This window comes from Vicugna pacos, chromosome 10 (assembly GCF_048564905.1).
Source record: "Vicugna pacos chromosome 10, VicPac4, whole genome shotgun sequence".
NCBI classification, from domain to species: Eukaryota; Metazoa; Chordata; class Mammalia; order Artiodactyla; family Camelidae; genus Vicugna; species Vicugna pacos.
The window spans coordinates 7,043,339-7,070,849 of NC_132996.1; the positions used below are offsets into that span (position 1 = coordinate 7,043,339).

At 42.0% G+C, this 27,511-nt stretch overlaps 1 protein-coding gene across 1 annotated transcript in view; it reads right to left on the minus strand.

Moving 5' to 3' along the window:
* ARHGAP42 (Rho GTPase activating protein 42) overlaps positions 1-21,781 on the minus strand; it is a 244,582-nt gene extending 222,801 nt beyond the window's left edge. Inside the window, exon 1 of the mRNA XM_072968920.1 lies at positions 21,141-21,781. Coding sequence (XP_072825021.1) covers positions 21,141-21,294 — 154 coding nt within the window. The 5' untranslated portion in view covers positions 21,295-21,781. The remainder of the gene's footprint in view (positions 1-21,140) is intronic.
* Between the last annotated feature and the right edge of the window lie 5,730 nt (positions 21,782-27,511).

The window sequence follows — 27,511 nt, forward strand, 5'->3', positions numbered from 1 at the left end:
TCTTTGCAGTGGGGTCAACCAGGACCTGCTTTGAAGAGCCGCATGGGACCCATGCAATGTGCCACTTGTCAAGAACTCTACGACCTCAAAACATCTCCGCGGCACCAGAGAATTTCTCTTCCCCCGCATCTGCCCACACACCTGACGGAAGAAAACTTAAATCAAGCTTCACCACATACATCCTAGATACAACTTAATTCATGAAATAGTATTGCCCCCCCCTTTTTTTCTTTTACATTTCTTGAAAAATTATTGTGATTTTTTTTTTACATTTTTGACCATGACTCAGTAAGAACTACATTTTACAATGCAACATTGTCAGCTGATTCATATGTACTTATAAAACAGGAATAAGTTTCATGAAACCATATTTTCCCTTAATACATTCAATACACGGTTTTATCTTACTTATTCTATTTTTTTCCTAATACCAGTTCAACTCACTAAATCTATCTCAAGAACCCTCTAGGATCACAAGCCAGTCTAACAACCACTGGAATATTTGAATGTATAATATCCTATGTGAGCGAACTTGAATGCCAGGATAATACACTCAAGGCAGCTCATGTAAAGAGTAAACACTAAAGCCACATCAAGCTCTGATTATTTTTCCTTCCCCACTTGCAAGAGACAAAACCAGGACTGCTGGTCCATGGTTTCCTTTTTTTGAAGTTGTCCTCTGCATAACCCAGAATCATCCCGAGATGATAAATGTTTAGGGATATTAGCTATTCAACAGATGTCCAAGCTGCTGAAATCCTCCATGAACACTCAATTCTGTAGCCTGAATACCTCAGCAGCTCATCCTGGAATTCTCCTCCTGGCCGCCCTTCGTTCAGGGGCTCTGCACCAATACCCACTGTCTTCCTCTCTTTGCTTATTCAGTATCCCTTATTGCTCCATTCAACACATTCATTCTCAAAATAACCTTGAGACAGCTTAAGGGGATGCAGGCTTTCTTATCCTTCCTGAAATTTCTCCAGTTTTTCCCAAGAAACAATTTTTTTAAACTAACGTCTTTCTTTATTGTAGCTCTACCTACCAACAAAATAAAACTGCTGAGTTTCTACATTTTGGTCCGTGTTTACAAAGAAACTGGGGTCACTTCCTAATAATTATCTTCACCCTAATGAAACATGCTTTAACCCCAAAGCATATGAAACTGTAAGAACACAGTTCTATTTCATGTAACAGACATGTGAGTAAGCCAGGAGAAAGAACTGATGTTTCAGAAATCAACAATTAGTAAATTCACTAACTAGAAAACTATTGATTTATTTATTGAGTTAAGTACTCAAGTTCATTATCTCCATTAATTACCTATAGCGTTTCTTTGACCCAGGACCCACTAACTTTTTTCATTTACTTACATATAATTAAATTCTGATGTCTTAATTATCTAAGCTTAAAAACATGAACCACAATGAAGCTTTAACGACAACACACACACGGGCAGATGCTGCATTGCCGGGTCATGGCACACATTCAACACCCGACCCCACACTGCTCAGGCACCCAGCTCAATTCAAGAGACAGAAAGTGCAGTGAATCAAAATACAGGACGGGCACAGGTCCCCAGCAAGCTTACACCCAGTGGACTCCCTTAGCTTAGACCACCTTCCAAAGACATTCACAGTACACATTTCCCAGTTCTCTTCTCATTTCTTACTCAGCTGCTTGAGTTAACACAAGAAATCAACCTGTCTGCCTTGCATTTCTACTTTGGTGCTTTTTCCCACGCTGTCCTACCCGGCTGCATCCTCTCCCCACACCTGTCCAGTCTGTGCACATCACGTGCTCCAAGCTATGCTGACGGTACTTCTCCCAGTGACATCTACCCACCAAAAACCATCCACTTTAGCTCTGTGCACGTATCTGTGCTCTGTTTAGGCTGCAGGTTTTTCAGGAACAGAAATCACTGCTTCCTAATTCTTACATAGTCCCTAACAACTGGCATAGTTCTGTTCTCCCTGGTGAAGACTAGGTGAATCCTATTGATACTTAGTTCTCCTTGTGTTGGGATTTTTGTTATCCCTTTCAATTACGGGGTTAACAAAGAAAAAACTTTTTAACATGGCCCGGGGTATGAAAAAGAGATGATTATCTAATAGATTGGAATGAACATATACCTAGAGCCATCAGGAAACCCACTGTTTATTCTTGTTACCGTCTCCAGATAAACATGTTCCCAAGCAGCACGTTAAGCAGAACAGGAAATGGGAAGCGGAGGAGAGTCCCTCCAAAGGGCGTTTATTACTTCCCCATGTTTTAAGTCTCGTCCCAGCCCCACACATTTGAGAACTTTGAGGACGGAAAGAGGAAAGTTCGTTTCCCGCCATTCTCCAACTGGAGACAAGACTAATTAAACAAGATTGCACGAGGGCGTAATTAACTTGGGACCCAAAGTCAAAGGTAAATAAGAATCGTGTAGGTCTGTCTCCTGGAGTTCAACCCGACCAGGAAAAAAGAATCTGGGAAGCCCCACTAGGAATCTCCCCTCTTCTCCGACTGCTGTCGAACAGCCCTTCATCGGGCCCAGGAACCATCCCCAGATGTTAGAGGACCGGCTGTCACAGCTGCTCGAGAAAATTCCTTTCACATTGGACTTCTGGAATTTCCCTTCCGGCTGGCAGTGGAAGAAAGATAAAGGCTCTCAGTAACTTTGGAAGCAGGGGATTGAGGGAGTGGCTGCTTTAGACGGCAGGAAGTTATCAAATATCACATATGCAATAATTTGTAAGTTTTCTGTTCATCTTTTGAAGTGTTTTTATAAACTTTAGCAGATTTAGGAAAGTGCAATGCCCTTAAGAAAAACCTTTTCACACTGCAGCATTTAAGAACTGACTTCACAGGTCAATACATTTTGATCCTCTGTAAGCAAATCATTTCAGAGTCTCTCTAGATCATTTAAAATCTCTGCTAAAAAGATTCTGCCTATTTCCACAAAAACAGGATTTCAGAAATCTTTGCATCACTCCACCCACTACGGTTGCTCATGATTTAAATAACAGAATGCACAGGATACTGACACAGTATTACAAAACCATACCTGTTCAGAGGGGCCAGACACAGCCCAGTGGCCAAAATTCTTGCCTGAGATTATTCTTCCTTTTTATTAAAAAAAAAAAAAAATGAGTAAGACAACTGTGGCATAATAACTTTGTTAGAAAGGATGACTAAAATAATATAACAAAATTCAAACCACACTAAGAATACAAAACCATGGATTACCAAAGGAAAGAGAATGCAACAAATTTGCTCAAATTTAAGCTTGGCATGGAAAGGCAATGAATACAGCAGACCACTTACGGTAATACTTCCAAAGGAACAAATTTTTGCAGATCCCCTAAAAAATTCCCAAAAGTATAGCCAATAAATAACTAATGTTTTATGACTCCAAATTCTTCTCAACCAAATGCTTTAAAATTTCCAAGATTTTTTTAGCAGAAAACTAAAGAGAACCCAATTATCATTTTATTATTATCCAATAGATGATCATTTGGATTTACTTTAAAATGCTGTATTTCTACTGCAATGTTTGATCCACAGTAGGTGATTAATAGCGATCTGATAAATGGATGGATTTAACTATCAAGCTTTCTCCTTCCAGTCCTGACCCAACTGCCCAGTGTCTGTCACCTCAGAGATGATAACAGGGTCACATTTTCCCACACGGCATTTTCACAGGGATTAAACTTGATCCTGACAGTTTATAAAACATTACAAAAGAAACCAAGCTCACCATAGGTCCTGTTGCTTAAACCTTTACCAGAACTACATTCTCAACACCTTTAAGAGCTCAATCTGTCTTCCAGGAGTACCCTCTTGTTACTAACACTACTTATATTGTAACAGAACACCAGGTGTAATTAATTTGTCCATGAAAACAGTGTGCTTACCACAACCAAACAGAAGAGTCCAGGCCTGGATGTGTGTGTCTTCCGACAGCCTCAATATGATATTTTTAAAGAAAGCCAAAGGGAAATTGCTCCAAGGGAACTGGATAAAAGAGGAGAAAGCAAAGCAAATAGCCAGAAACAGGAGGTGGGGAAGCAGGTGGGAAAAGGGTGTGAGGACTACAAATGAAGGAAAATGATTGACAAATAATCATTGACAGAGCAAATTCCTTACAGGGAATGTAACCCCTCCAGCCCCGCCAGAAAACAGTGAGCACACCTGGAATCACAGTTGCAAAATCCTGAGTGTGGGCGAGGGGGTAACCGGTAGGACTCACTCTCCAACACCTCCCACCAAGTCCTCACTAACTTCCCCCACCCCACTACTGGGGGCAGGGAAGGAGGGGGAGCGGGACCCCTCTGTATCACCACCCCAGTACGTTTACATACAGCGTTTCTTCCTGGTAGTAAATTTGATCATAAGCATATTTTTGTCCTCATACAATAACAAAAGCAGTACACATTTCTGTACCCTGTTTTTCTCTACCTTTGATTTATGTCACAAGTGTTGCGTTTAATTGGCTAGTGAAGCATTACTATTAAAGTTTACTACATTGGTTAAGTCATTACTAATTATTTTCTATTGTTAAGTAAATTTTAATTATCTATCTATGTAGGTTGGGACCACAGTTCCCCAAGTGCATGCATTATCACAACAAACTCAGGGGGGCGCTGTTCTTTAAACTTGACAGAAACACAGCTGATGTCCCTTATGTCAAATGGGTTAGAAGTGGGTCATGGGCAAAGAAAAATGGATTACTGTGAATGACTCAGATAACCAGGATTTATCCCTGATCTGGGGTTGTGCAAACTCAGGGTTCTTACAGAAAGAATGAAAGGGTACAGAATCTGGGTGGAAAATCTTTTCCTGCAGTATTACCCACTTCTGGAAAAGTACCATAATTGGGATCACTGCCAGCAGTGGGTATAAACCTTTCATGGTTCTTGAAACACATTAGTCATTTACAATGCTATCAGCAACATAATGAAAGTAAGAGTCTTAGTAACCATAAGTAGCAAAAGGCATTTTTAAAAATCTTCTAGCTAATTTAATAGATAGAAAATAGACACCTTACTCATATTCATTTGCATTTCTCTGACTCCTGGTAAAGGTTAGCAGCTGTATTTATCCTTTGGCTAATCGGCTGTCCTGTGCCCAGCGCTCACTCACCTACAGGCTTCCTAATCTTCTTCTTCCCCCACTTATCTTACAGATAACAAACCATTAGGTCTCAGATGTACATTCCTCGCCAATTTACATCTACTGAGAAAAAGTTCTCGTTGTGCAATATGAACACCTACATTCAAGAGGAGGGAAGAGGTAAGGGAAGCCTGAAAGACTACGCAGAAAAAGTTACAAAACTGATGAAAAGATCAGTAAGAGAACACTCCACAGAAGCCAAGGGAGAAGCAGCTTCAGGAAACAGGGAGTGGCCAGCAGGGTCAAACACGCCACAGTCCAGGAACATCATGGCCACAGCATCCCTTGGATTTGACAAGTGGTCACCAGAGCCCTAAGCTTTAGAATATCTGTGTTAAGTTTCCACAAATTCAACATAAGCATGTATTCATTTCATAGCTGCCTGGCCATAAATGTGTACCTGGCAGAGTGTCAGACATAAAGAGATACAGAGCACAGTTTAGAGGAACCCGGATAGGACTGTGCGCACACGTGTAATATTTGAGGGGGCTGGAACAGCAGGGTCAGAAAGCGCCTAAAGCCAAAAGATGCCCTAAGGGACGAGTTTCTCCTCTCAGACTAATGTAGTAAGCAACTCCTTCAAAAAGCACAGTGTTTATAATATATAAAAGATGAAGTAATTTATAATTCAAATAAACTAATAATTTTGCGCCTGAAAAGAAACATACAAGAACTACGCTGTCCACATGAAGAAAAGAAGCGATCTAAACATGTGAGTCTGAAAAAGCTTTAAAAGTAGCTATGTCTGACTTCTGGTCAAGTTCAGTGGATGCCACAGCTGGGCTCCAACAACAGAATATGTTGGGGCTCCCCAAACTCATGTCACAATGTATATATCACAGGCTTCATTTCAGAACAACAGATGAACGCAGATTTCAGGCAGGAAAAATTCTTTAAAAGATGAAAGTCCTCTTCGCTCACATAGCTGATACGTGATCCAATTTCCCCTCGCTGAGCTGCAGCAAACTGCAGATGGGACCCACTCTGGTTTCACTTACGTTTCCTCAAAAGGGGACCCACTCTGGTTTCACTTACGTTTCATATGCAGACTGCTTTTAATTACTTGCACGTTAAGTACCACCTTCAACCTGAGGACTTTTAGCCATAAACATGCTAGTAATAAAAATGTGCAGAAGGAAAATATTTGACATTACAGTAAATATAGTAACTATATATATATATATATATACAGTGTTTATACATAAATCAAGTTTATTCATGTGGACATGGAAGGCTAAATGAAAAAAGTTTATCATCATAGAAGGGCAGTGAAAATGTTTCCCATTTTAAACATTTTTTACATTGAGATTATTTCACTCTTTCTGCTAAAAGATATAATGGGATTATAATATCAGTCATTTTGCTGATTCTCATGTACCAGGCACTATGCTAAGTATATCTCCCGAGAGACTTCATCCTCAGGAAAAAAAGTAGGGATTCATTATTATTATTATCCCCACTGTAAAAATGAGGAAACCAGGGCTCAGGAGGGAGAGTGACTTACTGGGGCCACTCACATACAAGCGCGCACACACACACACACACACGGTACTTAACACAGTGTCGGTGCCCCAAGTGCGGCAGGTGAGCCCTAAGTGTTTCCTAAACAGACCTGGATGGAAGAAGGATGGACATTCGCATTCTCAGATGAGATCCCTACGCTGTGTTGGCTGCTATAATGGACGTATGTACACATTACCTGCGAAGCAGAGAAAGGCGGTCAAGGGGAGACAGGGCGCACATGGTACCTCCTGAGTCCTGACACCAAGCAGCCACAACCCACACTCCGCACAGTATTAGCAGCATGCCCTCAGTGACCCGTCCCGGAGGAGCTGGGCCTCTGTCCCTTCTGTATTTCCAAGGCCGGCAACAGTACCAGACACACAGCAAGTGCTAACTAAACACGCTGAATGGGCTTGTGAGTAAATACTCCATGTGCTCTTTCTTCTCCACCCCTCTTCTGGCCCATCACACCATGCTCTTTACATGCTCGTTTCTCCTCTCCACTCCTGCCATTCCTGGCACATGCGTAAAAACTGTGATTGTCCCATAGTTTCATTATGAGATTTTTAAATATTTATCCATCTATAAGGAAAATTGAAGGGGAATGTTTCCTCCTTAAATATCTACCAAGCTATTCTATTTTCTCCAACAAAATATAAAGGCCATATCTGAACTTGCTGTGGGAAGTTATTATAACTTTGCTTTAAATGTACATTTAGCTCTCAAACTGCTTTCCATCATAAGAATGTAATGTAAATGCTCATAAGCCCATTAAATTTCCATTGTATAACAGTGAGTTTCAACACAGTTACCAGATGACTCAGCAATTCCACACCTAGAGACGTACCTAGAGAATAAAAACGTATGTCCACACAGAAACAGGTACACGAATGTTTATAGCATTATTCATATAGCAAAAAAAGAAAAAGGGAAATATCCGAAATGTCCATCAACTCATAAGTGAATAAACAAAACGTGGGGGATGTTCACACAACTGAATATTTGGCAATAAAAAGGACTAAAGCACCAACACATACTACATGCAGGTGAACCCTGAGAACATGCTACGTGAAAGGGGTCAGTCACAAAAGGCATTGTACAATTCCATTTACACAAGTCTAGAACAGGCAAAGGTACAGAAACAAAATGGGAGTAACAGCAGCCAGGAGCCAGGGAAGAGAGAGAGTAAGGACTGACAGCTCATGGGTGTGGGCCTTCTTTTTGGGATGAAATTATCTTAAAATTAGTGGTTCCAAAATAAAAATTTTTTTTTAATTTTAAGAAAAACCTCATACAACTCAATAACCTAAAAAAAAAAATCTGATTTAAAAATAAGCCAAGAACCTGAATAGACATTTTTCCAGAGAAGACACACAGATGGCCAAGAGGACCATGAGCAGATGCTCAACACCACTCATCACTGGGGAAATGCAAATCAAAACCACAACGATGCACCACTTCACACCTGTTATAACGGCCATCGTCAAAAAGATAAGAGATAATAATTGTTGGCAAGAATGTAGACAAAAGGGGACCCTTGTGCACTGTTGATGGGAATGTAAATCAGTTCAGTCACTAGGGAAAACAGTATGGAGGTTCCTCAAAAAATTAAAAATAGAACTACCATATGATCCAGGAATCCCACTCCCGGGTACACATCCAAAGGAAATGAAAACAAGACCTCAAAGAGAGATCTGTGCTCCCATTTCCACTGCAGCATTCTTTACAGACATGACAACAACCTAGGTGTCCATCAATGGATGCATGGACAAAGATACATACGCGCAATGGAATATTACTCAGCCGTGAGAAAGGAAATCCTGCCATTTGTGACAACACGGATGAATGGTAAGGGCATTATCTTAAGTGGAGTAAGCCAAACAGAGAAAGACAAATACTGCATGGTAACACTTTTATGTAAAATCTTTAAAAAAAAATCAAATTCATAGAAACAGAAAATAGATTGGGGGTGGCTATGGGCTAGGGGGTAGGAGAAATAGGACAGGTTGGTAAAAGGGTACAAACTTTTAGCTATAAGATGAATAAGGTATGAGAAGGTAACAAAAAACACAGTGATTACAGTTGGTAGCACTGCATTATATCATTGAAATTTGCTAAGAGAGCTGAACTTAAATGTTCTCACCAAACAGTAAAAAATTTAAAAAATAAATATGCAAGATGATAGATGGGCTAACTAGCTGGCAGGAATCCTTTGGAATTCTTTCACAATTCATGCGTGTATCAAATCACCACTATGTACACTTTCAACTTACTTGTCAATTATACCCCAATAAAGCTGAAAAAAATTTTTAACAAAATTGGACAGTGGTGATAGTTGCACAACTCTGTAAACATAAGAACAACCACAGGATTGTACACTTTTAAAAGGATGAATTTTATGGCATTGAACTGTATCTCAAGGATCCTATTTAAAAAGTGAATGGCAGAGGGAGGGTGTAGCTCAGTGGCAGAGTGCATGCCTCGCATGCATGAGGTCCTCAGTTCAATCCCCAGCACTGACATTAAAAATAAATAAATAAACCTTGTTACCTCCCCCGCCCCCAAAAAGTTAAAAAAACAAAAAAGTGAATGGCATTTTTAAAAGAGGGCATTTTCATCCAATTAAAATCAACACTTTGAAATGGCATCTGGAAAATAACACATGCAATGCTTTGTTACAAACAGGAAACAACAGAAATCATTTGTACAATTACACTTTCTTAGCAACATCTCTTGTATTTGAGGTGTAACATATTATCGTCACTGCTGAAGAGAAAATCCATTCTTTAATACAAATTTCTACTCCTTGAATAAGCCTACTCTACTCACTCTCATTCTGGCAAATCTACATATTATGCTATTGGCTTTTTCACTATGATATGTATCTTATATAGAAAATTTTGGAATTAGTTTTGATATTAAATGGTCAGTGACAACCTGTGGACTTCCGCATCTCCAAACATTAGTTTGACACAACTTCCCATAAGTGCCCATTAGTTATGTAATGGGCACTGACAAAAAAATGTATCCTGTGTCTGGCTCCAGAGTCCCGAAGACTTGGTACCAACTCTTAAGGCCCTGACTTTCTACAGAGAAAAACAGGCAAACAATAAAATCAGCAAAATAAAACACGATGAACACCTTTTTTTTTTTTACAAGATCATAAAGTCTCTGACGTGGAAAGGTCCTCAAAAAGACAGCTACACCATTCCACAGAAGCAGTGGCTTTCTCTCATTGCAAGCCACGTTCATGGTGCCAGGTGATGACAGCTGGTCCACAGCGCCCACATCGACATTAAACACAGTGCTCTCTCAACATCTACTGTACCTCTGCCCAGGTAAGGTAAAGATTTTGCTTAGAAAAGGTACATCACGCCCATTTTTGAATAAAATATGGCAGTGGTGGTTGTTCATAACTTGGTCTCAACGTTAGCTAGAAATGAGATAGATGAGAAATTAATATTTAATACCAAGTGTCATACATTGTGCTAGCTACTTTACATGTGTTATCTTATTTAATCCTGCAAATATGCATACGAAATAAGTATTATTTCCATATATAGACAAGGAAAATCACAAAAGAAGCCAAGTGACTTTCTCACAGCCATGCAGCTAATAAGTGGCAGAACTGGGGCTGAAAAGCATTGCTCTGGGGGTGGAGGGGGGCGGGTACAGCTCAGGGCTAGAGCACATGCTTAGCACGCATGAGGTCCTAGATTCAACCCCCAGTAGCTCCACTAACAAACCAAAAAAGAGCGCTGCTCTGATTCTAAAGCCCAGGCTCTATTACCAGGCTGACTGCTGTTAACGTTAAATCATCAGTGAACCTACTTAACATTAAAATGTTCTCATGATGAAAGAGTCAACGTGATTAGCACAGCACATGTGTGAATGACAACGCTAAACTTAGCTGAAGAGCAACCCCTCTGTTGCTTTAAGCCAGATTTAATATTCAGATAACTTGGATAAATTGGGATTAGCTTAAATCAATGTACATTCTGAGGGAAATATAAAACACAATGAACAAGAAACGGGTCAGTCTCAGCCATAACCTGAGGACTGAATGGGGAAGAGCGTCTCGCAACTGACATCTTGGGTCTGTGTCCTCCTTTCACCCCAACTCCTTCCCTCATCAGTGGGTGTCAAAGAACATCACCAGCCTGAAAACCAACTGAATTTTAACTTCCACAAGAGCAGTCAGTGTGAGGGATGGAGGCAATAATGGGAAGGAAAAAACCATGCATCCAACAGAATTTAAACCTGACAAATCTGAAAGTCCTCACTCACTTGCTCCTACTATTCCTGTTCAGGATAATTCAGGATCTGTGTTTTCTTTCTTTATCCCCTGAGACTGGTCTTTTTCAGCCCTTGCTTCGCTTTCCAAACTGTCCCCGAAAGTCCAGACTTCCTGTTCTTCATCCCCTACTTCCCCCAGCCCCAGGGCAGAGCTTCCCTGAAGCTCACCAACCCCTTAAGAAATATATACATTTTTTTTTAATAATCTGTTTGCCCTTAGGGTACTACCTAAATATCCTCTCCTGCCAATTCTGACACCAACTCAATCACACCACCTTTCCTGGATCAACTAGTTCACAGGTTCAATTCAGCTTTCTCATTGGGCCAAGTGACTTTCCCTCTTCACTTCCCAATTCAACGTCCTTCTTCCCCATCATTGCCTGCTCACTCTCCGACTCTCCAGCAACGCCCTACCAATCTCATCATTTTCTTCTCTCACCAATAACCACTAGCCAAACATAATCACATTTACAAAACATCTGTGCAGCATAAGAAACGCCTAGGAAAGCACTTTTCTAAGCCACTGTCTGCCTTCAATGCAGAAGTCAATCTGGAAAAATGATCTCTCATCTGCAGTCCAGCCTGTTATATTTTGTGAAATTGCCCAAGTTTTTATTTCACTTCTGACAAGTGCAAGTTTTGACCACCATTTTTAACAACTTTTATAGACCGCTGACCTGAGCCCGCAGAATCAAAGCAGCAGCAGATACATCCATAGTTTCAAAAATCTACCTTGCCCGTTCAGGATGATCCTTAGGTGCCAACCAGATGCTTCCTTTTTCTTTGGTTCCCAGATCACAATAGATAATTATTGATTTGTTTAAAGGAGAAAAGGCTAAATCAAAACCAAGCCATATCTGGTAATCACTTCCTACCAAGAAGAGTTACCTTGGGAAACAAACCAACCCAGGCTTTAGCATTTCAGGAAAGCTTCTCCACCTTGATAATCACATTACTACGCAGTAAAATAGCACAAGAGATACTTTAACAGAAATATTTGACAGATATTTTAGCAGGTTAAAGTTATGCCCTGAAAAAGCTGAAATCATCTGGATTATTACGATCCTGCCGAAAGCAAACGAAACTAATGCCACATGTTTATATTACGCTATTACGCATCTTTTCCATTGGCCCACATGAAAACCCCACAAGGACTGAAAAGCAAATGCTAGTCCCATTTTTTATGAAAATAGGGTCTGGGGCAAACAGCTGGTACCCACGGCGGCAGGCGGCGGCAGTCAGCGGCAGCAGCAGGACCAGAGTGAAGTTCTAACTCCTGGTGCTGCTACCGGGAAAAGGAAATAAGAATCACCTTGGTTCCCAGTCACCCGAAAAAAAAGAGTTTTTGACGAGAGACAAAAAGCGTGATATAAACAAGATTTTTAGTAGTGAAGTAAAAAATTAGCGAAAGTACACTCCTGAGAACTGCGAGCGGGCCAAGCCAAGAGAGGGTAAATGGTGCCATTCCTTTGTTTCTCCTGTTTTTATATACTGGTTTTGTGATTGATTGATTGAGTGAGTGACTGATTGATTGACAACTCAGGTTCCCTGCACTCTGGTTGACTGACAGCTCAAGTTCCACCTGCTCTGGTTAATTGACAGCTCAGGCCCCTTGTGTTCTGGGTTGTTCCTCTACCCTGCCTCTCCCCCTGCCCAGTGCTCATTTCTACTAACTACCTAACAATGCTACTCCCTACTGTCCCCTGGGTTACCCAGCCCTGCATGTCCGTAGAACCATCTGAAGCTTGATGGGTGAAATATTAAGGAACAAACCTACCATCCCAATTCCCGGGCTCATTCACTCTAGATAATCAAAACCCTCCTCTGTATCATCTTGTTAGTAGCACGTTCGCGTTCACAATTACCGAGTACCCACAACGCAATCAGAACTAATTAGGATACAGAAAACTCTAGCACCTAGAAGTTTATACTGAAAAGGCTAGTAAAACCCAATAAACAGGGACACAGTGAGTGCTCTGTGTGACCACAGAGGCACAGACCGGAGTGACACAGCTACAAGGCAAGGGACATCTCAGACTGCTGACAACACCGAGACTAGGGACAAGGAAAGGTCCTCCCTCAGAGCCTTCAGAGAGAGCATGGCCCCACTGACACCCGGACTTCGGATTCTGGCCTCCAGAACTCTGAGATCAAATTTCTGTCCTTCTCAGCTGAGGAAAAAAATTACTTCGTATCTACATACACGCACGCATATATCCATACACACACACGGAGACACACACACTGGAGTATTAATGCAGGCAGAGAAGATCAAATTTGAGATATTGTGAGCTTACAGCTGCAGGACTAACCAAATGTGAGGATCTAGCAGGAATGAAAAAACTCCAGTTTAAAACTGGAGTTTAAAAACTGGCGTGGAAGGACACGGGCAGCGTTAGAAAGACTCCGAGGCTGCTCTCTCAGGTGACCAGGTGATGAGGATAACGGAGCCGAGGAGAGCACAGAGCGCGGGCTGCGGCAGGAAGAGCTTCACCTGGGCACAGAGTCCGAGGTGCCGGCGGCACAGCCAGGGGGTGACAGGGAGCCGGCTGGTGAAAATCGGGCCCAGAGCCCAGGGGCGTGAGGTCCGGGCTGCGACCCGGGGAGCAGACGCTGCCGTCACACAAGGAAAGCCAACAGCAGAAGAGCCAAGAAGGCATCCCTGCGCACCACCAACATGTAAGAGACGGAGGAAACAAGGGAGAGGACCTCGGCAAACAGCACGTGCTGAGAAAAAGGTGTGGTGACGGAGCTGAGACCCTGACCACGCTGAAACATCAGGAAGGAAAACCGCGACTGACATGCAGTCCGTACGAGCCTGAGGAAGTCCCTCCTCCCTTGACATCGTTTTTTCACGAGTGCACAACTTCCCCACATCTTCCCCAAACAGCGCGCCCCTTAAAAATTCACATCTCTTCTCTCTTATGCTGACAATTTTTCATTGGCCCTCAAATCTTCTGCAACTTTTTAAACAACTGGAATCTCTCATTTCTTCGACTCTCCAGTGTCATGATAGCTTTTTCATAGAAGGCACACAAAGTGTGATACAAGTTCCCAAACCACCATATTTAAACTGTTTTCACAGCTCACTTCAATCTGCTTCTCCTTGCTAACCCCTCCCACCACTACCACCATTCCTTTCATATTTGTTTCGCTGTGTTGTTGGCCACATCTTTCATTCAGACATTTTAAGAAAAGTAAATAAACGAAAAAGAGAAAATTCTCACCACAGCAAAGCAAAATCAATTTACACGCTTCCATTTGAAAGGGGATTAATACGCTGTACGGAACACTCATTTCTATTAGCATTACTCCCCTCCACACACAAACACATACGAATTTTCTAAATTAAATCATCACTTTTCCTGTGTACTAAAGAGAAAACTGAAGCTGGGTCTTTTGTCTGGATAACCTCCAGTATATATTTACACATAAGGGAATACTGGCATGTTTTTCATAAACTAGCAAGCAGTATGGTATTGCTTTTTAGATTTGCATGAGGAAATATTGCAGAAATTCCACTACTGAGAAATGCATCAGGCTTCCAAATGAAAGGGGTCATTTTGGGTCTACCCACTTTCCCAGAGTAAAGCCGAGGTTCAGGGGAGAGGACTATTAATACAGTAAAATTATATACATGGTGCATTTCTCCCAATTTTTTTTCGCACCACTTGACACTGAGAACCATCCCAGGACAATTCCTCAACCTTCACAAAATACGAGACGCGCTCCATTTTACCTGATAACCGCCCAAACCAGATAAACCAACAACATAATAAAAAGGTCATGTTTGAGTATTTTTAAAAATACCGTTAGGAATGGAGACTTCTACCATAAAAATCTAAAAACTGGAAGTGAAAAATTTGTAATAATCAACATAAAATGATCTACAAAGAGTTAACTATTAGTCTTATCCTCATCTTTTCCCACCATGTTCCATGTAAAAAGTACAATTAGACAAATTATTCTCAAATGGAAGACTTGAAATCCTCAAAAAGGAGGGCTTATATTTTCCTCTTTGATGCATACACTCCTCTGCAACAAAGGAAAAAGGGTGGAAAATGGGCAGATTATCAGCTGCTGTTTGGAACTGTACTATGCATTCCCCAAGTCACTTTTTCTGAAACAAATCACATCCTTTTCAGAGAATTGCTTATGCGCGTGTTGCTGTAACACTTTCTTTGGCATTACAATTGGATTCTTGATTATAAAATCAGAAAACCGCAGATACAAACAGTGGCGTCTTCTGATTAACCAATCATTCCAGGTAGATGTAATCCTACAGATAAGTCTCTACATTACGGGAGCCATCCAGACCAAAGACAAAACATTTAAAATGACCACATTTCTTATGTATAACTGAATCGCTTTGCTGTGCACCTGAAACTAACATTGTAAATCAACTACACGTCAATAAATAACAAAATTTTTAAAAATAAAATAAAATAACTACATTTCTGTTGCCTGTCCCGTTATCATCCTGCCCTAAGGACCATTAAGATTAACAAACATTATGGAAGTCCTGCACTTCTACAAAAGCCAGCCATTAAACTCAGAATCTGGCAGCTGCAAAAGATGAAGCGCAGAGTCCCTGAACGAGAGACAGCCAGGTGCTCGGCAACTGGTTTTAATTTTCGGGATGAAAATCAGCAAGAAGCAGGTAGCCAGTCCTTGGCTGATAAGGCCAGGTCCACTGGGGGTAAGCTGTAAGGATGATGAGAGGCTGGGCGGAGGTTCAGCAGGCTGGAGGGAAAAGGCAGACTGGCAGAAAGCAAACTGAACAGGGCGGACAGCAGGCCGGGCCATGGGGATCCGGCACCTGCCAACAAGGCTGAAATGCACAGAAATTACCATCCAGAGGGGTGGCTGGGGCCAGAACAGGTGGCAACCACAGCTCTGGCAAGCAACAGTACTCATGAACGAGATCCAAGGCTCAAACCCCCCTTTCCTTCACCCTTTCTCATCTGTCCACAAGAAACATTTCATTGTTGCATAATGTTTACTGAATGTGGCTTAACAGTGAAAACTGTACTATTTCTCTTTATAAACCGAGAGAAAAGATTTGCCACGCTCTCCGTATACATTACTTGAATAAAGTTACACTTGCTACGAAAGCAATAAACGTTAAGCTCAATTATTTTTTCTTACATAATCTGAGAAATGCTCACGCATCGCTGAGAACACAATTAACACTGTGCTCTAAGAAATGTTAATAACTGAAAGCAGGATTGTCACAGCGGCTTTGCAGTGACTTAAAAGTTTCGTGGTTACCTGAGTTTTCTGCCCGCTCAGAGTACCCTGATCACAGCAGGCAGGGTAAGAGGTGGTTACTGCTAAGCCGCTCTCCTCCGCTAGACAGGAAACATTCTCCGTTCTCCCAGCAACCCACCCCCTGGCTTTCTAATAGTTCAGCCCCTCAACTACTACCTGTGGAAAAAGGAAATCCAATGGAAGTAAAGATGATGTTAAAGGGCACCTGTTAAGCTTGCGTATAGAGGCAGGCGGAAGTACTGAGCCAGCCCAATTTAATTCCACCTTGATGAGCCCCAAGGCTCCCATTTAAATGAACACAAGTAGAAATGCTCTCACTTGTGCTGCCTCTGAAGCAGAACCTTCAAGCACCACCTTCCTAATCTACCAGTTCCTAAATTAATTACAGTTCATTTGAACGATATAGTTGCTTCTGCTCATTTAACTCAAATTCTAATGACTAAAAGAAGCGAATGAATGGTGGAAGTAATTACACATTCACATCTTTGACTAGGCTGCCCAGTCAGACAACCAAAACAACGTGAGTGGAATAAGCAGCAGTGAGGTAGCTCTTGCAGGGTAAACAAGAATCTAACAAGATTCTACAATCAATCAGTGTCAGAAAACCAAATAAATCTTAGGTGCACACTTAAATACCGACAGGAGCCTAAAATAAAAGCAGCTCTCACCAAAAACTGAAGGATGACCAATAGTGCCATAACTACAGGAAGTCTGTCAGATTTCTTAAGCTTGTCATTCCCCCCCCCCTTTTATTGAACTCCTTCCCTGAACCACCAAAAACTGGTGGCAAAGTGGGCCCTGAGCACACACAAAATAGAGACTGGCTTAAAGTGAAAACCAAATGAAACACACAGCAAATGAAAGGCAGCAGTGGCTCAGCCTTTCCAAGGTATTTCCATGTGGCCTTTGCATTAAGGGTTTTCTTTCGCTATAAATAACGACTTTATCCGCAGAACACAAGGGTACCACGGCAGCATACTTCACACTGGGGTCTGTGGATACAGAGGGTAGACCCCTTTAAGGAACTTCCCTCTTGCTAATGTCTTAATTGCGCATTCTACATCAATTTATGAGCAACCAACTTCTGCCACCCAAACAGGTGCCATTCTTACCAGGGTCAAGGATCGCGAGTGCCAGAAACAAATGCTTTAAGAACAGAGGCAATACGACCAATAAATAAAGTTTGTGGCAGACAGAAGGCCATCACCAGGAAAAAACAGATTTTGAAGAACTTCACTTTCAATCAGGAAAAGCAGTGAAAAAAATGAATCGACAATACACAGGTATTTTCAGCAGTCTTTATATGAGAGGAAACTTCGTTTCAGCAAAAAAAAAAATCCATTAGATCACTTACATGTAGTTTTGTACTGGTTTCACAGTATTATTTATATATAACTTGTAAATGGATTTGCTTTTAAGATTGTATGAATAAGCATAAGAATTATAGTTTCATGGGTGTATATATTTATTTCACTGTAATAAATATACAAAATTATAGTACAGTCCGCTGACATGTTTTTTTCCTTCAAAAGAAGCCCAGACATACGAGTTTGAGAAACATAAGGCTAAAGGTAGAGGAAGCAGCTGGTCGATTCCACCTTAAGGCAACGAGGGGAAGTAGAGTGATTAGAAAGGAAGGATCCTGAGAAGCTGCAGGGCAGGTGGAAGGAAAGAAGGTTAATATGCTCTCTCCACCCAGTCAAATCAGTCAATTCCATTCCAGGAGTACAATTCTAATTTAGTCTCCGCCCCCTCCTTCTTTTCTTCAGGGGAGGGAGGGTCTGTCTATTCTTGCAAAGACAAAGATCTACTTAAAGATGGTTCTTTGAATTCAAAAGCATAAAAAGAATTATGTGAGAAAGCCATTTTGAAATGTTTCTTTGGATATGATCTGTAAAGGAGAAAATTAATCAGCAAAACTAGCCAGTAATTTCACCAAATTTTAAGACTGGCACCTGTTAAAGGAACAAAGTTCATTGAGTACTGTTGGATAAAAAGGGTGGAGATTTTGAGTCACACAGCATGAACTAAAACCCGATTCACCAGTATCAAACATCCTCAAACATCACTCACCAAATGTCAATATGGCACGTAACAAAGCGAACAAGTAATGCTAGTGATAAGATTTTTATAGATGTTCCCTCATTTTATAGGAAAGGTAAGGCCCAGAGACTAAGTCACTTGCCAGTTATCACACAGCACTTGACAGCACCAGAACTTAAACTCAGGTCCTCATTAACTCACTACGTTAACTCACTCAGTTAACTGTCATCCATTTTCTCAGAGTGGATGTGTATATGAAATGCAATAATACATCTTAAAAATACATTAAGTATCTTACATATATTATTTAAAATTCAAATCATCTAGTCAAATTCTTCACCTATATGGATCCTGACAATTCTCTACTAAAGAAATGCACGTCCTGAACCAAAGATTAAGGAGCACGTGTGACTCCTTCTGGAACAGTAAAGCATGTATTATCCAAGACAGCATGCCGAGACTCTAACCAGAAAAGTTATCAACTAGGTTGGAAATACTGTAAGGTGCTTAGAAATGCATCAGTGATTGTCAGCTCAGGAAAGTCAGATTAAGAAAGCATTCATTATAAAGGAAAATGACAGCAAAGTGCTAAAAATAAGACTGAAAGGGCAATGGATACACTGAAGAATGGAGAGTCCTAGTTTAGAGTTTTGGAAAGTGAAGGCTTCTTCGGGCAGAAAGGAAAACCAGTCAGAAGGGTCAGGACTGGGGGAGGGAGGGCTCCTTGGTGGGTGGAGGATGGAAGGACGCCAGCTTCAAGTCCCTGAGGAGCAGCTTCAGAGAGCAGGCAGTTAGCAGCTGCCAGCTAGCCTCAGTGCATCCTCACCAAGGGACAGGGCATCCTCCCCAAGGGACAGAAGGTGGCTTGGTGGGAAAAAGCAGGGCCATCATGTGACTTCAAGGGTTCCTCTGTTCCAAAACTCTCCCATTTGGAAGCTAATGCTGGGAATTCTTTTAACAAGGAATTTTCTTGTTTTTCCCACCGTGAGAGAAGTAATAATCAAATGTTAGTTAGCACAATACACACTCTCATCAAAAACCTAAGAATCCTAGAAAGGCAGGTTGTATATTTAAGCGTACAAGGCCAGGTTTATGGGGCACAGTCTCCATGTTCAAGGAATTTACACTGTCATGGTTTCTTCACTTATAAATGCAAGAACAACTCTATAAAGATGGGAATCACTTGCTTTTTTGCAAGGCTAGATGTCAATGATCATAATAAAGTTTATCATATTACTAGTAAAATGATGTGCATTTCGGAGCTTTTATCACAGCTATGTTAAGTGTGTTCACCTTCTGAAATACTAGGCCTGCTCTCCAGCAGAGGGAGGAGAAAATGTCATTTGTAGACCATATGGCAGCTCCAGCAAGAGTCAGCCTGGCATTCAGCGCTCTTAGATGGGGAAACCTTTTGGAGAGGCATCATGCTCTCTAAGATGCAAAGAGGCTGTCTGGAGACCGCAAGTGGGATTTGCAAACCAGAAGGAAGGAGTGTTCACATTTGTGCACACAAAGGATGGAAAAAACTGCAGATAAACTAGTAATGTTTTCACAAATCAGAAAATACTATTATTATCAGCAGTGGCCTCAAAGTCAGAAATGAAGTGAATGTAGACATAAAACGTTTTCTTTACCCAGGTTAAGTAATAAAAGTGATAAGTAAATGTTTTAGCAATTGAGACGGTTCAAATAAAAAGGATCTGGGAGCACACCAATTTGAAGACATTTTGCTAAGCTCCATCCTTACCATAATACATGCTTCAAAGACAGACCAGATCCTAATGTCTTAGTTTCAGACACATGCACATCTCCATCACGTTGTTACTGACTCTGCACGTGACATATTCAATGATGCTTCCCCTACAGCTGTCCTGGGGAAAGCCAGGTCACCCAAAGGCCTCTCCACCTTAAGCCCTCGCTCACTTACCTATCAGAGGTCAGAGTTTCCAGGGCTTCATTTCAGCGGCTAAAGCTTTCAGAAGCCTCTATTAAAGTGCAAATAGGTCCTGGGGTAGGTAACAAATTAAGACTTATTTAGTGAGTCAATCCTGTAAGAGAAACTCCAGAGTTTCTTTTACTAAGACCCTTAGGTCTTAAGTCACTGAAAGTTAGGATCTGGAGGATGCAGGAGGGAATCAGAAGGCATGTGGGAAAAGGACGTGGGAGAAGCCCCTAGAGGCGGTCTTTACTCTGCAGTCCATCATCAGTAACGATTGGTCTTTAGTCAATGACTTTTGATGAACACCATGGTTACAATACAAACCAAAAATAAGACGCACAATCTTGTACAGAGATAAAATCCACGGGTGCCATGCTGTCTTCAGTTATCTTATTAAATCGCAAAACCACAAACCTATCTACATATATAGATTTTTAAAGGCCCATTCAATGATTGATCGTGCCCAAGGAAAAGCCACTGATGTACCTAAGAAAAGAATCACTTTCTCTGAATACCACTAAATAAACTAGCTTCATTTTATCCTTAAGACAGACTCTTGAATCCCTCCTTAGAGACTTCATTTTTAAAGTGTCCAAACTAGGCACAATAAAGTTATAAAAAAGACCAATAGTCCCCCACATTTTTCCAGGAGCGTAATACAAACAGATGACTTTGAACAACATTCCTCGGGATACGCTCCAGTGTCCAGTAGAGAACTTTCCCTTCTCTGCAGACTTGGAAGTAAATAAGTCAAGAACACCTACGAACAAACTTTGTTGGCCACCAGCAGGGGAGCTCTTCAGCTTTTGTCCCCAAACCCATTCAAACAAAAGAAGCTTGGCTTCCTCCAACCCACCCCTCAGACCCGCACCCCGCGGAGCCTCTCCAGATCCCCGCACCCTCTCCGCGCTTCCCCGCCAGCTCTACTTACTCCTCAGCGCCCCGATGAGCAGAGAGCCGTCCTTAATGAGCTCTTTGATGAACTTGTTGGTTCGCTCCAGCTCAATCTCATGACACTGCAGGCGCTCCCTAAAATCCGGGCTGTCCAAGTAGGAGTCGCTGAACTCCAGAGTCGGCAGCCCCATGGCACAGGCACTGCCAGCGGCCGCAGGGGGCACGTCCGGGCCGGCGGTCGAGGCGGGGACAGCCGGCGACCGCGGCCGACGCCGGGGACGCGCGATCGCGGGGAGCGAGCTGGGACGCGAGGAGACGCGCGGGGAAAGCGGGTCCCGCGCGCCGCGCCGCGCCGCCTGCGCCGGGCTCAGGCTTCCTCCGCCGAGGCCAGGCGAGCGCAGACGCGGGCGGTGGGCCGAGGCGCGGGTCCGCTCAGGTCGTTGTCACCCGGGCGCATCGTCGCTGCGAGCGCGGAGGCGGCGGAGGCTCCGGGCCGCGGCCGGAGCAGGAAAGTTCCCCCGCGGCGCGCAGACACTTCCGGCAGCCCCGCGCTCCTGCTCCCTTGACAGTCGCTCGCGCTGTGAGCCTGAAGCGCCCAGCCGCCCCTCCGGCCGGGCCGGGGAAACCCTCCCCCTCGGCGGACGCAGGCTCAGAGCGCTCGCAGCTCGGGCCCGCGCGCCGAGACCCTCCTCCCGCCGCCCCGCCCCTCCTCCCAGTTACCCTCCTGCCCCCGCCCGCCCGCCCGCACTTCGCTCCCGGGCTCCGCGCGGCTGCGGCGCCGCTGCGTTCCTGCCCGCGCCTGGGGGGCGGTTAACCCTGCCTCGCCGGGGTGCCCGGCTCCCACTGACCCGCCGGGACACTGCGGGGGTCCTCACTCCACAGAACGGTCTCAGACTCCCAGCCCGCTCCCCCCCCCCCTTAGAATTGTCTGGGAGAGAAACTTTGCCCTGAAGTTTGAAGCCTGTTGGAAGATGTTACTTTGGAGAGTTAGTTGAGATTTTACTTATTTGATTTTACTTAGATTTCACTTAGGTTGGATTAGATTTTACTTGGTTAGATTTTACTTAGTTGAGTCTCCACTGAATGCATGTAAATTCCACGTGGAAAAGTTCTCCTGTCTCTTTCCCACCGTTCACTGCATTCATCCTGGAAAAGTCAGGTTTTTTCCTACTCAGAACGAAGTTTCATGGGCCTTGGGCTGCTAGTGGGTGCTGTAGTTCTTCCAAGTTGCTGTGAAGGTGGGAAGACTTTAGGTCATTTTTATTTCCCAAATAAGCACCTTGGACTTAGACGTTCTTCTTCTAGAAGAATATCTATTTGCATGACAATACTGTATCTTTTATCACCATCTGGATGGAATTGCCCTACAAGCCTGGAGATTTTCAGATTGTTGAAGTTGGCTGAAGTTCCAAATGAATAGTTAATTCGTACCAAGAGGCAGTTACCCCTCCTCTGGTAGGGATCACCTAATAAATTTCTGTTCTCTCGAAACCTTGACAGCAAGAGAAACTGCTGCTTTACATCTAGTCCCGCCAGCATCTATAGGATTTCTGAAAAGTCGGTTATTTTTCTTAAGGATCTGCTTTTAATTTCTATGTTTTCATTGCTTTGTCCATTTGAACCATCTGTTTAAAAACTCTTCTGCAGATCATGGGAAAAATTCCATTTAAGTGTTTTACGTTTTTCCCAATTAAGTGTCAGAATCTGTCAAGACTTTTAGTTTCATTTTTTTAAGTACGCATGAACGTTAAAAATAACATGGAAACCTTAAACTAAGACTGATAAGAGGATGTAAACAGTATATTTGATGGTCTGGATTTTAATTCTTCTGAGTCAGGGAAGTTGGACTTAACTTTCCATCCATATTTACATCATTAGACCTCAAAATATTGGCAGAATGGCCAATTACCATCAGAGTCCTTTTAACTTTATCTGCCTAACTCTTGTCTGTCAGTTGAATACTTCTCGTTTGGAAAGGTGGGGTCGGGTGATTGGCAGTAATGCTATTTGTCAGTTAGTGGAGTCATAGGAGATGCAGAGGGGCTGTTTGTCACCTGATGGGATTTTACATCTATTCATCGCACAGCTTGAAAGACAAAACATTAGGCCAAACAAATAGTTTCCTTTCAACTTTTGCCATGTTGCCATTCCCAGCAACTAAATCCAATGCCAACTGCTGAGATACGAAACAGGGTCAAATATAACAATCTCTTCCTGTTTTTCATTCAGTGAAAGTCCTGTGATTAATTCTTTAAAAATGTATCAACAGTCTTTGATAAAGAGCATTTAATAAGTTGGGTGTCCATTTTCATTTTTTCTCTGAAAGTCTTGTACGTTAGGACAGATTGGTTCTAGATTCTAAGATACAGGTTATCATTTACCCATTCATGTAGGTTATTGCACGCTTTATGCCTGCTCGATACATGATTAGGATCTAGGCAGAGAAGTGATTTACATGGAAAGATAAAAAACACAAAGCATCCTACCTGACCTCAAGCAGTTCTCGGAATAGAAAACAGAAAATGAGCACCTGTATCACGTGCAGCTGGTTATGCTGTGTGACAGTGCCTCACGTAGACGCCGTACCAATAATGCACTGAGGCCATTATCAATGTATTTCCACTCAGGGATGTCATTTTGGGGGAAGTGGGGGGCGGGTAATTAGATTTTTTTTCTAATGGAGGTACTGGGGATTGAACTCAGGACCTCCTGCGTACCAAACACACTCTATCACTGAGCTATGCCCTCCCCATTTAAAAAAAAATTCGGGGGGGTCTATTATTGCATTTACATGGAATTATGATTTTTCCTCCTACCCTTTATCATTTAGTCTCTAAAGTTGAGTATGTTCGGATGGACTTTTCCCTGTAGGTGCTTTCAGAGTTACTCATGACTTACTCCTGTGATTCATGCTTTAATTATACCTGCTAGTCAGGCTTCCTCGCAGGCCACGTTAACGCAGCCACTGGAGAGACACCAGACATGGTTTTTCTTTAAGGTGGATTTATGGTTCGTTTTGAACTGTTGTTTTCATGTGTTATTTCCCTTCCATAATAATGGAACCAGATTCTAAAAGAATAGCCCTTCTACTTGCAAACTCTTTTTCATAGGAAATTTTAATGGATTGAAGTACAACTTCTTCAAAAATTTCCACTTCACAATATGTGACCCCATCAGCTACAGGATGAGCTTCACAAATACTGTTGGCTGGCCTGTTCTTTGGCATGGTTACTGGCACAGAGCAATGTCTGTTGGCTTTCTTAATTCTGAAATGGGATGTGTGGGGCCTTGTTTATTTTAAAGAGCAAAGTAGTGAGGTTAGGCTAGTAAACTAATAGATATTTGTAAATCTTCCTACAACTTTTTTCTTGACCTATTTCATGTCTGGCACGGAAGCCTGGTGCTTAATTTGTACTCAGTAAGTGTCACTGTTGGGATTTTATTGTTTTTTAATTAGTTTTATAGACATAGGCCTTGCAGATTCAGATATTCTGAGGCTAAATTCAGGCCTGGTAAGAGATGACTAAACAGAAGGTGAAGGTAGCTAAGAAGACACAATGTGCTCTTTAGCCCTTCCCACGGTGAGAATGTCGTGAACAGTCACTAACTGCATTTCCACCCTTGTGTTACCTCAAAGCGTATACCTTGAGGTGTGGAGGAAAAGGAACCCTCCTACACTGCTGGTGGGAATGTAGTTTGGTGCAACCATTATGGAAAACAGTACGGAGATTCCTCAAAAAACTATAAATAGACTTACCGGTTGATCCAGCAATCCCACTCCCAGGCACATATGTGGAGGGAACTCTAATTCAAAGAGATGCATGCACCCCAATGTTCACAGCAGCACTATTTATAATAGCCAAGACATAGAAACAACCTAAATGTCCATTAACAGATGACAAATGACTGGATAAAGAAGTTGTGGTTATATTTATACAATGGAATACTACTCGGCCATAAAAAAGAATAAAATGATGCCATTTGCAGCAACATGGATGGACCTGGAGATTGTCATTTTAAGTGAAGTAAGCCAAAAGAGAAAGAAAAATATCCCATGATATCACTCCTATGTGGAATCTTAAAAAAAAAAAAGACACAAATGAATTTGTTTATAAAACAGAAACAGACTCACAGATAGAAAACAAACTTATGGTTACCAGGGGGAAAGGGAGTAGGAAGGGATTAATTGGGAGTTCGAGATTTGCAGATATTAACTACTAGATATAAAATAGATAAACAACAAGTTTCTTCTGTATAGCACAAAGAAATATATTCAGTATCTTGTAGTAACCTATAATAAAACAGTATGAAAAGGAATATATGTATGTATATGTATGACCGGGACATTATGCTGTACACTAGAAATTGACACAGCATTGTAAACTGACTTTTTCAATTAAAAATTTTAAAAAAAAATTCTCCTTGAGAGTAGCTTTTGTATTATTGTAGTTCAACCTTAAGTCCCATCTAGAGAAACAACATCGGATCCAAATGAGCAAAACACATAATTCAATTTTTTAACTTTTTTAATGTGGTAAAAAATACATATAACATAAAATTGACCATTTTAACCATTTTTAGGTGTGTACATTTCAGTGGCATTAAGTACCTTCACACTGTTGTGCAAACCATCACCACCATCCATCTCCAGAACTTTTTTATCTCCTTCAGCTGAGTCCCTGCTTCCACAAAACCACAGCTTTCCACACCCCTCCCCCTTTCCCCAGTCTCTGGTCACCCACATCTTACTTCCTGTTTCTATGAGTTTGACTACTCTTGGTACTTCATACAAGTAAAATCATACAATATTTGTCTTTGTGTCTGTCTTATTTCACTTCAATGATTTAATTATTAATTGGAAAAGCAAAGAAGACATAATAATCAGATTTGTTTTTGTTGGGTGAGGAGGTAGTTAGGTTTTTTTGTTTTAATTTTCATGGAGGTACTGGGGATTAAACTCAGGACATCGTGCACGCTAAGCACATACTCTGCCACTGAGCTATACCCTCCCTCAGATTTGTTTTTAAAACCATTTTGACTCAAGAGACTTCCTGAGGTATTTTTCTGCTAGCAGAAAAAATAAGATCAGATTAAGCCCTTCCATAGCAGGTATTATTTATTTTTGCATTATCAAAAAAAAATTTTTTGGTCCCACACAATGCTTCTAATGTCACTGTTTCTTGTCTGATTGGTTGATGTACATGACATTGCATTCTCTGACGGGCACATAGATTTATCTTATCACCAATGACAGCAACACATGTGACTTGCTAACATCATCTTTTGCAGCTAAAAAATGCTCTCATAAATTGTGGAGTTCCTCTCAAATGCATACTACTCTCCCTGCTTCCTGTCCACTGCTGTCATGAAACGCAGACAAATGCTAAATGTAGCTTGAGTTGAAAAAGAAATTTCACTTTGTCTGGAGGAAAGAATTGAGTCTTTCCTGGGAAGAGCACAGAACATAGACCACATTGTATGGGAGTGTTGACTCCAAGTGCTGCTTATCCACTTGGACTGAAGAGCAATGGTTGGGAGACAAGAAGAGGGGATTTGGGCAAGGTATGCAGACATGAGAATGGGGAAGAAATGGGCAATAAGCAGATTAAATAAAAGAAGGAAATGCACCGTATGATTTCACGATGAGTTAGAAAGCCAACATAACTCCAGGTTTGAGGCAAAGTCTCACTATGCGGTGCTCTCTGGGGGCGGGGGTGGGGTGGAAGAGCAGCGTTAATGCTCTGGACTGTAACAGTTGCTTATGAGAGGGGACATGGGACCAGCAAGTCAAAAGCACCCACTAAGGGAGCAGGAGGAACTGAAGATGGTAGGATTTGTTCCCAGACAATAGGGCATCCAGAGTCCCGTCTAGAGCTAAGATTTTATAGTGATGACAGGTTTCTGAAGAAAAGGCTGAAGGAAAAGAACAGAATTCTAAGTAGGAAAGCATCATGAACTAACTACATTTATGAGGGAGGAGAGAGAGAAATAAATTGATTGAATTTAGGGAAGTTTTTGGTTTGGGCTGGGTTTTTTAGGTATAGATTTTGATTTCCATTTAGTGTTGCCCCCTTGTGGCAAACCATGATGTTTGCTGACAAAAAAAAAAAATGGCAGAAAACCAGGAAGAGCCAAAACTAAGGGATCTGAGACGTCCTGAGCACCTCCACGTGCTGGGTTTGACGCTCAGAGGGCTTGCGTATATCGCCTCACCCAAGCCTCTCCACAAGCCTGTGAAATAGGTGCTGTGTAAGGACTGCGAGCCTCACTTTAAACAGGGGGGCCAATTACGACTGAACATGGTTAACTTGCCTACGTTTCCGTAGCTAGATGGTACTGAAGTTGAGATTTGAGTTCAGGTCTAACTAGTTACAAAGGCCATGCTCAAAAGAACCAAATGCATTCAAC